Source organism: Rhinoderma darwinii, chromosome 1, assembly GCF_050947455.1.
Source record: "Rhinoderma darwinii isolate aRhiDar2 chromosome 1, aRhiDar2.hap1, whole genome shotgun sequence".
In the NCBI taxonomy this organism is placed as follows: domain Eukaryota; kingdom Metazoa; phylum Chordata; class Amphibia; order Anura; family Rhinodermatidae; genus Rhinoderma; species Rhinoderma darwinii.
Window position 1 is genome coordinate 648,994,376 of NC_134687.1, and position 15,416 is coordinate 649,009,791.

Here is a 15,416-nt window from a genome sequence, read left to right on the forward strand (position 1 = left end):
AACCACTATGCCCCCTATGGACACTTGTCCAGCGGTGAAAGTTTTTCTAGACTTGGTGAGTCAAGACATATTGTCACTCCCATATCATAGAATAGAGAACAACATCACTGAAGTGGAACGTCATGCATTACAACAACTCCGATTGTGGCAGGGCGTTGTCTTTAAACAATCGGACAAGGGGGGTAATATTGTTATCTGGCCTAAGGATCAATATATACGTGAAGCAAAGAGGCAGTTACTTGACAAACAGTACTACAAACCACTATGGGGGGATCCGACAGCTCAATTCTTGAGTGAATATAATTTAATGATTTCAGAAGCTCTCACAGTGGGAGCGATCACTCCCAATGAAAAAAGCTTTCTCTCCATCAAGGACCCTAGGGTTTCCACCTTCTATATGCTCCCCAAGGTTCACAAAAATCTTGTGAACCCTCTAGGTAGGCCTATTGTCTCTGGTGTGGGAAATCTCACAGAGAAGTGCAACAAGTGGCTTGATAATGAACTCCGTGACATTGTGTCCAACTTACCTTCCCACACCAGAGACACTATGCAAATACTTAAAGAATTGGATGGAATCAGTCTTAACCAAGATGGAATTTTAGTAACCTGTGACGTGGAAAGCCTTTATACCAGCATTAATCACTCTAGAGGTTGTTTAGCGGTAGACTACTATCTATCTAGAGACTTGAATCTGAACCCTGTGAGGAAGGACTTTATTCTTCAAGCATTGAGATTCATCCTCACACGGAACTATTTTATATTTGATGGGCGGTTTTACCTGCAGATTAGGGGCACGGCGATGGGAGCAGCTGTGGCCCCCACATTCGCTAACATTTATCTTGGCTGGTGGGAAGAGGCAATTGTTTTTTGTCATGAGCTAAAAATTTTGACGGATAGTGTCTGTCTTTGGAGGCGTTTCATTGACAACATATTCGTCATATGGGGGGGTTCCGTTCTGGATTTGGAAAATTTCATTGATAAATTGAATGACAATGAATTTAATCTGAAGTTGACCCTTAACTATAATCAGCAGTCGATTCCGTTTTTGGATGTCCTCATTTACACAGATTCAGAGAGGAATCTACATACGGATCTTTACAGAAAGGTGACTGCCACCAACAGCCTATTAGCTGCTGAAAGTGCACACTCAAAAAACACAATCAGGGCAATACCAAAGGGGGAATTCTTGAGATTGAGACGCAATTGCTCAACCTTTATCAACTTCAAAAAACAAGCAGTTGAATTGAAGGCTAGGCTGCAGGCGAGACACTATTCTAATCGTAACATCAAGGAGGCCTATAACATAGCATTAAGAACTAATCGTGAAGAATTGCTCACTTCTAAAAAGACACAAGCTGTGAAAGCTGTCACAACTTGTGAATTTCCAACACAGCCCAGATTCATCACGGACTACCATGCAGACTGGGACAGTATGATGCGGATCATAAACAAACATTGGCATCTACTTAAATCTGACCCCAATCTTAAGACAATTTTGGGAGAGAGGGCCCTTTCAGGGTATCGCAAAGGAACCAGTATTTCAAATCTTCTGGTTGCAAGCCATTTCACGCGGGGTGAAGGTAACAGGAGGGTCCAAAATGCAGGGTTTTTCCCTTGCAAGCTATGCAAGGCATGCAGAATATTGACCACAACCAAGCAGTTTACTGATGGTTTTGGAGTACTGTATAAGATCAAAGAACATATGAATTGTGGCTCTGAAGGAGTTGTGTATTGTTTGGAGTGCCCCTGCGGCTTGAGGTATGTGGGTAAAACGATCAGAGCACTCAAAATACGTGTGGGAGAACATATCAGGACAATCGTAAATTATGATAAAACTGAGAAAGAATGCAAATTCCAAAATAAAATATTCACACCCACTCCAATTGCCAAACATTTTAAAAAGAGGCACAATCTGGAATGGCAGACCTTGAAAGGTTGGGCCATCTGCAAACTCAATATGGGTATTAGAGGGGGCAACCTCGATGAGGCCCTATTGAAGAGAGAAAGTGAGTGGATATTCCGTATGAATTCCGTCAAACCATCTGGTTTAAACTAAAATTTCAACTTTGGTTGCTTCCTTTGAACCCTTTAAACTGCCTGAAGAAAGAGCCTCTGTGCTCTGAAAGCCGCATATAGAACTTTTATGGTTAGCCAATAAAGGTATCATACCTTCTATACTTTTGTCTTTTTTGACACAAAGGTATTTAACATTCCTTTGAACCCGGAATTATCCAGGATCTCTGATAAAGAAGATCTTTAATTATGAATCTACTGAGCTCTATACCCATAATTTGTACCTTGGGATACATACCGAGTTATCAACATAGTTCAGTACTATGTATTTATGAGTTTATCCTTACCCGATATAGTTATACCCATTGACAGTAGTCTCTTTTTGTAACTCATTAATTTTCTCGTCTCACCCATGGTTATGAGTGATTGAGATTGATCTTTTTAGTATTGTTTTTGTCATCAATAAAATGACTAATGGACTATATTTATGGAATATGTTCTGGCATTATCCAGGGATGGACACTTATATTCTTATGGTGATGATTTTTGTCATGCATTTCCTCTTTCCCCTTTTCTCCCTCCCACCTTTTCTGTCACATTGGTATTACATTAAGGCTGGGTTCACACGACCTATTTTCAGACGTAAACGAGGCGTATTATGCCTCGTTTTACGTCTGAAAATAGGGCTGCAATACGTCGGCAAACATCTGCCCATTCATTTGAATGGGTTTGCCGACGTACTGTGCAGACAACCTGTAATTTACGCGCCGTCGTTTGACAGCTGTCAAACGACGACGTGTAAATGGACTGCCTCGGCAAAGAAGTGCAGGGCACTTCTTTGCCACGTAATTTGAGCCGTTCTTCATTGAACTCAATGAAGCACAGCTCAAGATTTACGAGCGTCTCAGAGCGTCTCAGACGCCTCGTAAATTACGAGGAGGAGCATTTATGTGTGAAACGAGGCAGCTGTAAACAGTCTGTCTTTTCACACGTAAATGCCTCTCATCGTGTGAACATACCCTCACATTCAAACTATCGATCCTGCAGTATAACACTGTGTGTACCTGGCAGCTCAACTTACACAATAAATAATAAAGAAACTGTGCTTCAGTATACCAACTGCCAGACAGGCAGAGTACTCACCCCTGCAAGGCACTGGAGCTGGTTGTCCAGCCACGCTGCCTGTGCGGCCGCTCGCTCGGGAGCACGGCCGGTCTGTCACTCCTCCTTGCAGAGCTGTCACGGCATAGCAGTTTCAACCCTGCTGTGCCGAGTCTACACATACATGATAACACACGAACTGTGATTTTATCCCACGAAGGTTCCCTGCTGCAGCTTGCGGTTAGACACAATTAGCTGACCGTGGCTTGCTTATCAGCTTATATTATAGCCAGGACTTATTAGTACAAAGTGGGTTTTGTGCAAGTCATTGACTGCCTGACAGGGCAGAGTATTTGCTGACACATTATTCACAGGTCACTATCTAGGCTATTTAACAGTGCTGTCACTTATTGTGGCTTGTTCCTTTCCTCCTCCTGTGTAGTTGCTGGCACGTAGCAGTTTTGACTCTGCTATGTTGTGCCTGCTCACACAGGATACTTGTGCATGCAATCCATGCAGTTACATGCATGTACATGGAACCCATTGCAGCAATATTGATGTAGTGGTTTCCCCATCGCTGGGCTTTATTTGCAGCCCGTTGGAGGAACCTTTATTTTCGCTTGCAAATTTGACTGTTTCCTCACCAACACTGAGAGGTCAGTCGTCTATATAAATTAATATACTTCTATAGAATCGGAGCAATTCACTTTAGACATAATTTGTCATATTGTGCCAATCTAGGGGACTTTGGCGCAACGTAAATTACATCCAACATTGTTTTTAATAACAATTTAACAATAAAGTATTTTTTATTTTTTACATCTATGAAACACACTACTTTTCCTACTCCCCCTGTTCCTTCAATCATATATTGACAATCGGTGGTGTACACCTAGTGTGAATTACTCCGACATATTATATATAAATTGTACGGGGGTAATACCCATCCAAATAGATAAAATTTAATTGAACAAATCTCCTAATGATAACAGATTTTTTTTTAGAAGTAAAAAACTCAAAATGCACGGTTTCAAATTATTATGCACAACAGAGATCAAAACATTTTAAAGGTTGTAAAGAGAACTAAAATGGTAATTTGTTAAATTTGCAGCATCAGGAGGTCATATTTACAGAAATCAAAAGCTCTTTCAATAAAAAAAACAACTTAACAGGCCAAGTTACATGTTAACATAGAACCCCTTCTTTGATATCACCTTCACAATTCTTGCATCCATTGAATTTGTGAGTATTTGGACAGTTTCTGCTTGAATATCTTTGCAGGATGTCAGAATAACCTCCCAGAGCTTCTGTTTTGATGTGAACTGCCTCTCACCCTCATAGATATTTTGCTTGAGGATGTGTAAAGGATCTGCCAGGCACCGCTTCGGGGTTAACGCCCATAGGTAATCAGTCGGCACCTGAGTCTGTCTCTGAGACTGACTCCAGCTTCCACCACTCAGGCTGGCAGGCTTAGGAGTGGGAGAGCCTATCGCAGCCTGACCAGACTCAGCTAGCTCCCGCCCTCTGTCTATTTATACCTGCCTTTCCTGTTCCTCCTTTGCTTGTGATTCTTCTCGTGTGGTTTCCTGGCCCAGCTACAGCTCCTGACTATTTGATCCTGCTCCATTCTGACCCTGGCTTACTGACTACTCTCCTGCTCTGCGTTTGGTATCTCGTACACTCCTGGTTTGACTCGGCTCGTTCACCTCTCTTGTTGCTCACGGTGTTGCCGTGGGCAACTGCCCCATTTCCCTTAGCTTTGTGTACCCTTGTCTGTTTGTCTCGTGCACTTACTGAGTGTAGGGACCGCCGCCCAGTTGTACCCCGTCACCTAGGGCGGGCCGTTGCAAGTAGGCAGGGACAGAGTGGCGGGTAGATTAGGGCTCACTTGTCCGTTTCCCTACCCCTATCATTACAGGATGCTCCAAAGGTTCTCAATAGGGTTGAGGTCAGGGGAACATGGGGGCCACACCATGAGTTTCTCTCCTTTTATGCCCATAGCAGCCAATGACACAGAGGTATTCTTTGCAGCATGAGATGGTGCATTGTCATGCATGAAGATAATTTTGCTACGGAAGACACGGTTCTTCTTTTTGTACCACGGAAGAAAGTGGTCAGTCATAAACTCTACGTACTTTGCAGAGGTCATTTTCACACCGTCTGGGACCCTAAAAGGGCCTACCAGCTCTCTCCCCATGATTCCTGCCCAAAACATGTCTCCGCCACCTCCTTGCTGACGTCGCAGCCTTGTTGGAACATGGTGGCCATTCACCAACCATCCACTACTCCATTCATCTGGACCACCCAGGGTTGCACGGCACTCATCAGTAAACAACACAGTTTGAAAATTAGTCTTCATGTATTTCTGAGCCCACTGCAACCATTTCTGCTTGTGAGCATTGTTTAGGGGTGACCGAATAATAGCTTTATGCACACTTGCAAACCTCTGGAGGATCCTACACCTTGAGGTTCGCGGGACTCCAGAGGCACCAGCGGCTTCAAATACCTGTTTGCTGCTTTGCAATGGCATTTTATAAGCTGCTCTCCTAATCCTATTAATTTGTCTGGCAGAAACCTTCCTCATTATGCCTTTATTTGAACGAACGCGTCTGTGCCCTGAATCAGCCACAAAACTTTTCACAGTACGATGATCATGCTTACGTTTTCTTGAAATATCCAATGTTTTCATACCTTGTCCAAGGTATTGCACTATTTCACGCTTTTCGGCAGTAGAGAGATCCTTTTTCTTTCCCATATTGCTTGAAACCTGTGGCCTGCTTAATAATGTTGAACGTCCTTCTTAAGTAGTTTTCCTTTGATTGGGCACACCTGGCAAACTAATTATCACTGGTGTCTGAGATTGATTACAATGATCCAAAAAGCCCTAAGACACAATACCATCCATGAGTTTAATTGAAAAACTAATAATTAAAATGTTTATGACACTTAAATCCAATGTGCATAATAATTTGGAACACGATGTCATGTGGAGGTACATGTAAGCTGTGCGGAGTACATATAATAAGCTATAATATTGGGGTGAATAATACAGTTACCCATAGATATGTGGTACGCTGTGATGCAATCCTTAATGCACAGGTCAGTGTTGCACTGATATATGGTTTCCTTTCTTATTCCCGTTTTGGTACACACTCTGCACCTTTGCAGTTTGGGGAATTTTGCTTGGAAAGGGTTGTTCTGCTATAATACGGGCACCCTTCCTTGCAGCATATATGTTTGAGCCCACCCCTTCCTAGTTCCCAAATATTAAGGCCTTGATAATCACCTCTTGAAACAGAAGAAATGTTCCCCTCTGGCCTACACATCTGCATACTTTTTCATCCCTGACTTATGGGAGCCATAACTTTTAAGTTTTTTTTTATAGGCGTAGTGGTATGAGGGCTGTTTTTTGCGGGACAAGCTATAGTTTTTTATTGGTATCATTTTTGGACTCAAGAAACTTCACTTTTACTTCCAATTTTTGCAACACAAGGTGAGCAAAAACAGCAATTCCGGATTTTTAAAAAAAAAATTTTGTTCACCCCACTGGATAAATAACATAATAATTTTATAGTTTTTGATATGACTGTGACTTTTACAGGTGAAAAGTTTATTGAATATATATCACCTGTGACAACTGCAACCGCAAAAAAAACTGCAGTAAAAAAACAAACAACACACATACTTATTTTTTTTAAAATGCATTTTATTTTTTTTGGTGCAGTTTCAACCGTAATGTCTGCATACACCCTAAAACTACGTGGATATATAAAAATCTTATTTTTCTACAATTTATTTTTTAGGGGTTGCATTTTACTGGTTCCCGACCGCTGGCTGTGTTTTTACGGCCAGCGGTCAGGGTCCTTAGAACCCGCGCCATAGACTTTTTACGGCTCGGGTTTTAACTTGCTGCACGAGCGATCGGGCAGCTGAATGTCAGGTCTCCGGCTGTCAGTGTCTGCCGGGGACCCTGAGTGTCTTCTGCGATCTCTTTTACACAGCGCTCAATGAACACTGTGTATCGGAATAGAGACAGCGGCCGCAACGCTGTCTCTATTGCTCCCTGTGTTCATGTGACTAGTCACATGATCGCCGGGTGCCGTTAGGCACAGGCTGCTGCTGGTTCTTACTAGACCCAGCACAGCCCTATTAGTGACAATCGTCACTATGAGAGGGTTGATTTCTACTGTAACTAGGGCTGCTGTGCAGCTCCAGTTACAGTGGAAAAGCATGGTGTAAAAGAAAGAAAAAAAATATATAAAGTTCCCCAAAGGTCTTTTTTGACCTTTGAGGGACAGACCATAGTAATAAAAAAAATAAAAGTAAAGTAAAGTGCAAAAAAGCTATAAAAATAAATACACATAAAATACCCACCCAAAAAAAAAACATTTCCCTCTGCCAATCATTGTTGTAACGCTAGCGCTGACCCAATTACCCTAATATAGACAGGTAAAATATTAAGATTTACCGTAGACAATGACGATCACAAATAAAAGTTCTATTTTAGGGTAAAACTATGTTATTAACAAAAAAATAGCTGAAAAGTAAAAAAGCTTATTTTTTTACTATTATTTTCAAACTTTAAGAATAACATTTCTAAAATAGCAAAAAGGATGTGTATAAAAACGATAAAAAAAAGAAACCTGCATTGTCTATGGAAAAAACATCGCAAAAATCACGTCATTAGCACAACAAATTTTAAAGTTATAGCCATTTAAATATCAAGTGCTAAAAGGGGCTAAATGGTGTCTGGTCCTGAAGGCTCAAAATAGCCCAGTCCTGAACTGGTTTACAAGCACTGTCTTATCTGATATTTATTGTGTAGTTAGATGTGAGTACAGGAATAAAAGTATGTGTATGTTCTCTACTGATCACTGTCGTATGTGATATTTATTGTAAAGTTAGTATTGAGTACAGGTCTACAAGTATAAGCATGTTCTCTACTGATCATTGTCTTATGTGATATTTATTGTATAGTTATGTGTGAGTACAGGAATACAAGTATGTGCATGTTCTCTTCCGATCACTGTCTAATGTGATATTTATTGTACAGTTAGATGTAAGTACAGGAATACAAGTATGTGCATGTTCTCTACTGATCACTGTCTTATGTGATATTTATTCTATAGTTATGTGTGAGTACAGGAATAAAAGTATGTGTATGTTCTCCACTGAACACTGTCTTATGTGATATTTATTGTAAAGTTAGTATTGAGTACAGGTCTACAAGTATAAGCATGTTCTCTACTGATCATTATCTTATGTGATATTTATTGTATAGTAATGTGTGAGTACAGGAATACAAGTTGTAATGTCCGTGGCTGCGGGTTGTCAGCTCCAGCAACCCGCTGAAAGCCGCAGCCACGAGTTGGCAAGCGCTGGCCCCAGCCTCCTCCTCAGGAGACGCCAGCGCTTGCATCCACTCACCTCCGCCGGAGCCCGCACCGGACATCTTTAACGACCTTTGACCCGTGAGTACCCTGGGCTATAAGAGGGGTCCAGCCCCCTAGTTCGATGCCTGAGCGTTGTTAGTTTTCCCAGTCTGTCTTGCAAATGGTCCCTTAGTGTTTCCCGTTCCTGTTGTTACCCATACCTTGTTCCCCGTTCCTGTTTCCCGTGCTTTGCCCTAGTATCTAGTCGTGCCACGTCCAGAGGAATCTGCCACGTCCTGTGTCTTCTGCCACGTCCGGAGGAACCCGCCACGTCCTGTGTCATCTGCCACGTCCAGAGGAGTCTGCCACGTCTGGAGGAATCCGTCATGTCCTGTGTCATCTGCCACGTCCAGAGGAATCTGCCACGTCTGGAGGAATCCGCCACGTCCTGTGTCATCTGCCACGTCCAGAGGAATCTGCCACGTCTGGAGGAATCTGCCACGTCCTGTGTTATCTGCCACGTCCGGAGGAATCCGCCATGTCTGGCGCAACTTGCGGCTCCCGTGTCATCCGCCACGTTTGGCGCCATCTGCTGCACCCATCTCATCTGTGCCAGAGCTGCGGCCACCATCTGGACTATTCAGGTACCGTTGTGCGGGACATTGTATTTCTGGGGGGTCCTGTTGTTTGGCCAGCTGCCTTCCCGCTACGGCGGTACGGCCTAGTTGGTCCACTAACCCGCTTCGTGACACAAGTATGTGTATGTTCTCTACTGATAACTGTCTTATGTGATATTTATTGTATGTTATTTTTAATCAGTGTAACATTTTTATTTGTGCCAGTGAGGAACTTTATAATCGTGTCATGTGAGGTAAAAAAAAATTCATAGGCAATGTCAACCCCTTCCCGACCTCCGCTGTATATGTATGACGGAAGTCGTAACGGAATGTATGGAGTGGACTCACGGGCTGGGCGCACTCCATAAGCTCTATGTTTCGGCTGTATGTTAAACCCCACACTTCACTGCAAATAGCAGGATCGAAGAAAACTTATCCCGCTCATTTTACCCATTAGATGCAGTAGTCAAAGAGTGACCTTGGCATTAAAGCCATTAAAGAGGGATGGGGCCACCTCCAACAGCAGTCCACTCCCTACCCTATGATCGCGGGATGCTGTTGGTTGTCATGGCTGTCGTGGGATACGAAAAAAAGAAATTATATATATATATATATATATATATATATATATATATACAGTGAAGGAAATAAGTATTTGATCCCTTGCTGATTTTGTAAGTTTGCCCACTGTCAAAGACATGAACAGTCTAGAATTTTTAGGCTATGTTAATTTTACCAGTGAGAGATAGATTATATAAAAAAAAAAAAAACAGAAAATCACATTGTCAAAATGATATATATTTATTTGCATTGTGCACAGAGAAATAAGTATTTGATCCCTTTGGCAAACAAGACTTAATACTTGGTGGCAAAACCCTTGTTGGCAAGCACAGCAGTCAGACATTTTTTGTAGTTGATGAGGTTTGCACACATGTTAGATGGAATTTTGGCCCACTCCTCTTTGCAGATCATCTGTAAATCATTAAGATTTCGAGGCTGTCGCTTGGCAACTCGGATCTTCAGCTCCCTCTATAAGATTTCGATGGGATTAAGGTCTGGAGACTGGCTAGGCCACTCCATGACCTAAATGTGCTTCTTTTTGAGCCACTCCTTTGTTGCCTTGGCTGTATGTTTCGGGTCATTGTCGTGCTGGAAGACCCAGCCACGAGCCATTTTTAATGTCCTGGTGGAGGGAAGGAGGTTGTCACTCAGGATTTGACGGTACATGGCTCCATCCATTCTCCCATTGATGCGGTGAAGTAGTCCTGTACCCTTAGCAGAGAAACACCCCCAAAACATAATGTTTCCACCTCCATGCTTGACAGTGGGGACGGTGTTCTTTCGGTCATAGGCAGCATTTCTCTTCCTCCAAACACGGCAAGTTGAGTTAATGCCAAAGAGCTCAATTTTAGTCTCATCTGACCACAGCACCTTCTCCCAATCACTCTCAGAATCATCCACATGTTCATTTGCAAACTTTAGACGGGCCTGTACATGTGCCTTCTTGAGCAGGGGGACCTTGCGGGCACTGCAGGATTTTAATCCATTACGGCGTAATGTGTTACCAATGGTTTTCTTGGTGACTGTGGTCCCAGCTGCCTTGAGATCATTAACAAGTTCCCCCCGTGTAGTTTTCAGCTGAGCTCTCACCTTCCTGAGGATAAAGGATACCCCACGAGGTGAGATTTTGCATGGAGCCCCAGATCGATGTCGATTGACAGTCATTTTGTATGTCTTCCATTTTCTTACTATTGCACCAAAAGTTGTCTCCTTCTCACCCAGCGTCTTACTTATGGTTTTGTAGCCCATTCCAGCCTTGTGCAGGTCTATGATCTTGTCCCTGACATCCTTAGAAAGCTCTTTGGTCTTGCCCATGTTGTAGAGGTTAGAGTCAGACTGATTAATTGAGTCTGTGGACAGGAGTCTTTTATACAGGTGACTATTTAAGACAGCTGTCTTTAATGCAGGCACCAAGTTGATTTGGAGCCTGTAACTGGTCTGGAGGAGGCTGAACTCTTAGTGGTTGGTAGGGGATCAAATACTTTATAATTTCTCTGTGCAAAATGCAAATAAATATATATAATTTTGACTATGTGATTTTCAGTTTTTTTTTAAATATAATCTATCTCTCACTGGTAAAATTAACCTAGCCTAAAAATTCTAGACTGTTCATGTCTTTGACGCTGGGCAAACTTACAAAATCAGCAAGGGATCAAATACTTATTTCCTTCACTATATATATATATATATATAAACAAAAAATGTTACATGCCCCCCTTTTCCAATTTTCTTTCAGTTTTAGTTTTTTCCTTGCAAAAAGTAGTAACACATAAAAAAATTATCTGTATATATACATTTTGTATCGCCGTAATTGTGTTGATCTGCAGAATAAAGAAAACATGTAATTTTTACCGCACAGAGAAAGCAATACAAACAAGCAATTCCAGCCCATAAAATAAATTGTTCCCAGTTCCCCAGTACATTATTTTGTACAATGAATGGTGCCATGAAAACTACTACAACATCCCACAAAAAACAAACCCCATACTGGCTATATCGGCGGAAAAAGAAATAAATAATTATGACTTTTGAAAGGTGGGGAAGAAAAAACTAATTAAAAATGGAAAAATATTTGAGGTGGGAAGCGGTTAAGACATACCGAAGGTATAACAGGCATTACCACATGGGGCCTTTCATAGGCAATGCGCTGTCAGTATAAAACAATCAGCCTTACAGTGTCAGGGCTAGGTGACAAGTATCAAATGGAGCATTGATTGCGGTGCTTAACACAGCAGCATTATCATGTACATGCACTTCATGGGAAGGGTCCTCTTCCTGCATTGTGATGTGCATCTACGTGGTGGTAAACGCAAGAGCACAGGATCAATGCGGGAGCCTGGCTGTAACTGTTAGTAGCGACCACAGCATTTAAGTGGTGTGACATAGGGAGGGGCGCCCTATGTTACCCATCAGCGGCCCGCAAGCAGGAACACCAGCTTTCAATGGGTAGACATGGCAGCTCTGGCCTAACAAAGCCCACAGGTCTGCCATGACTATATTCCCATTAGGCCGTGCATACTCAATACACTAAGGCATTATATAAGCGATCAGCACATTACATTGTGAAGTCCCCTAGTACTACAAAAAAATAAAATATGAAATACAGTTAAATAAAGCTTATTAAAAGAAAAAAGTTCACAGTAAAAATAAAACCATTATTTTCCATAGAAAGTGTCAAAAAATACACATATACAGTATGATATCGCCACAATCGTAATGACCCGAACAATAAAATTATAAAGTTATTTAAACCGCATGACAAACACAGAGGAAGAGTGTCTTTTTTTTTTTTTTAACTAATTAAAAACTAATTTTAACTAATTAATTAAAATAAGATAGTGAAACATATTCTTTTTTCGAATCTGTTTTATTTTTGATTGTCTTTTTTTAAATTTTATTTTCTGTACATGATTATGGGGGCAGCCATCTTGCCTGAGCAGCTATTAACTGCATTTAGAGATATTTTTACATCAGCTACATGGACCATGGGAAACAGTAGTCTGGAGCTGACCGATTGACTTTTACGGGACAGTTTTCTAGGCAAGCTCTGTGATCTGTGCAGAGGTCATTGTGCAGGTGGGGGGAGCTGTGTCCTGCTAGTGTAAGCCTGCTTGTGATGATAATTAGATGTATGCTGAGAAGTGATCTCTACAGACCAGGAGGTATAAATCTATTATAAATGGTGGATCCTGTGTTATCTATATATAGGTGTTACCTGTCAGTATAATCCTGCCTGTGATGATAATGATATGTATGATGAGAAGCGATCTCTACAGGAGAGGAAAGATCAGTCTACTATGAGACTCAGTGGCCAGAGTAAATAATGCAAGATAATTAGAATTATTTTTAAATATAGATAATGACATAGAAAAATAAAAAAAGCACAAAAAAATATGTTTAACATAAAAACTTCATTTAAACAATAGGTCATTTTCTGATGACACATTCCCTAAGTGGTTAAACTGAGTTTTCTCAGATCCCAGCTGTTAATCGCAGCTGGTGCCCCGTAAAATCTGATGCTAAGCCTAGTGCATGACCGGATTCATAGAACACCTTGTAGATAACTTCTATGTGCAGTCACAGCTCCCTCAGGTCCTGCACTATGTATAACACATTACCTGATGTGTTACTGTAATGTAGAAAGAGAAACCTCACCTTAAAAAAACTAAAATTTCACTTTCTAAATTCATTATTACTTACCTGTGGTAACACCTCCTGGAATTTCCTCCTCCACTTTACTGTTACACAGTTGATCGCCCCTCACCCGCTTTTCTTCTCTCTCCGCTTTAAAATTAGTCAGATCTTCCCCCTGATTTCACATATGTAACAATTCAGTACAATACAGCAGAGAGTGCAAAGAATCTAACAGATCAACATAAGAAACCACCATAATCTATAACCACATCTATGACCGCAGGACCAAAAAGCTCCACACCCCCTATATAAATCTGGTATAGGGCTTGGCTTTGTCTTCCTAAAGATTCTCCCGGACATTGTGATTTTCCTCTGGACAGTCCTGGGAATACAGAGGACTGGGACATTTCTCTGGTGGATTTCTCCTACTGGATCCATCTGGAGGAAACACACAGTGACTTTATACTTGACAACAATATATCTGTCCATATATCAGACACTTCTATCATCATTTCTATGTTTACTGATCAGAGCTGAAATTACAATGTTGAGGTCCTCACAGTGTGTCGATATTCCTGCACCTTGTAAGCCGCAGGCATAAAGTAAACTGTGGCCTACCAAAGCAAACGGCGGGGTGCCAATGGCTCCTTGGTCCGCCATAGTAATTAACTGTATCTGCGTTGTGTGAAAGTGGATGCACTTGAAAGTGGCGGGACACAGGGGGCCCCAAATTTAAGAGTTCCCTGCCAACCAAAAAATGTGTCTGTGGGTCTCCTGCGTATTAGCCTCTTAAAGGCTGTGTACACCTTTGTAGGCAATATTTTCTTTGCTTTTTCTTAATTTAGAGTATATATTGGTTTTAGGTGATTAAACACATTTTTTATTTTTTATTTACTTTTATTAAAAGTTCTTATTTTTGTTTTCGAGATACAGCTGTTATGTATCCTCTATACACAGAAGCTAGATCATTTGCTACCAGCCAAATCCATAAGTGAAGTGAAGACTCATCTGAGAGTAAGTCATGTCACTTTAACACACAGAATCACAATATTTACGATGACATCTAAGTTGATAAACAAGGATACATAGGACCCGCTCTCAGCCGCTTCGTCAGGTCACTTCACTTCACTTACGGATTCAGCTAATAGCGAATGATTCAGCTTCTGTGTATAGAAGAGACATAACAGCTGCACCGTAAAAACGAAAAATTTAATTAAAGTCAAATTTAAAAAAACAAAAACAAATATTCTATGAAAAAAAAAAAATTGCCTACAGAAGGTGTACATAGCACAAGTAGGAATAAGATCTTACATATCCAAGTCATTGTGAGATTGTTTTTGCGGAACACATTGTACTTTATATTATTGGTCAATTTTGCTCCATACATTTTGTGTTACATAGTTAATAAGGATGAAAAAAGACACACGTCCAACCTATAATCCGACCGTGTTGATCCGTAGCAAGACAACACCCCCCATGAGGTGGATGAGAATTGTCTCATTATGGGAAAAACTCCTCCCCTCGACCCCAAATCTGGAAAACACAATAAATCCCTGGATCATCGTCCCATCTCCAGAATCTAGTACCATAACTTGTAATATTAAAGAGAACCTCCGGTTATACTGACATTACATAGAAAACTATTATACTGCCGGAGTGTGACAATAATCGTCTTTCTAAATAACTTGTATTATTATGTTTACTTCTAACTACAGCACAGACCCATATTCCAAGCTGCCAGCTGCCCATAACTCTGCATTAGGAGACGTCCTGCTCATCTCCATGGTTCCCATATCCAGAACGGCCGCCAGCACTGTACAATGTAATGTGACATCTAAAGCAGCCGGTAGCACGAAACGTAAGGATCTAACGTGATGTGAAAGGAGACAAAATTGTGGAGCTCCTACATTACATGTCATTGTACACACGTTTATATGTACTGCACATGATGGTATTAAGGCTTCAACATGACCACCAGTCCAGCCTGTGCCCACAGTAATGCCAAACATATATATCTGTCTCTTCTTACCTTGTGATGCGTGCGGCCGGTAGTTCTCCATCATGACCTCCTCGTACAGATCCTTGTGTCCTTCTAGATACTCCCACTCCTCCATGGAGA

At 41.4% G+C, this 15,416-nt stretch overlaps 2 protein-coding genes across 2 annotated transcripts in view; both read left to right on the forward strand.

Moving 5' to 3' along the window:
* Window positions 1–15,416, forward strand: part of LOC142655905 (uncharacterized) — a 523,874-nt gene that overhangs the window by 339,119 nt on the left and 169,339 nt on the right. The gene's annotated exons all lie outside the window — the stretch shown is intronic.
* LOC142665060 (uncharacterized) overlaps window positions 1–15,416 on the forward strand; it is a 40,105-nt gene that overhangs the window by 15,486 nt on the left and 9,203 nt on the right. Inside the window, exons 4-5 of the mRNA XM_075844605.1 lie at window positions 8,745–9,130; window positions 15,013–15,155. Of these exons, the coding sequence (XP_075700720.1) occupies window positions 8,745–9,130; window positions 15,013–15,048 (422 nt within the window). The 3' untranslated portion in view covers window positions 15,049–15,155. The remainder of the gene's footprint in view (window positions 1–8,744; window positions 9,131–15,012; window positions 15,156–15,416) is intronic.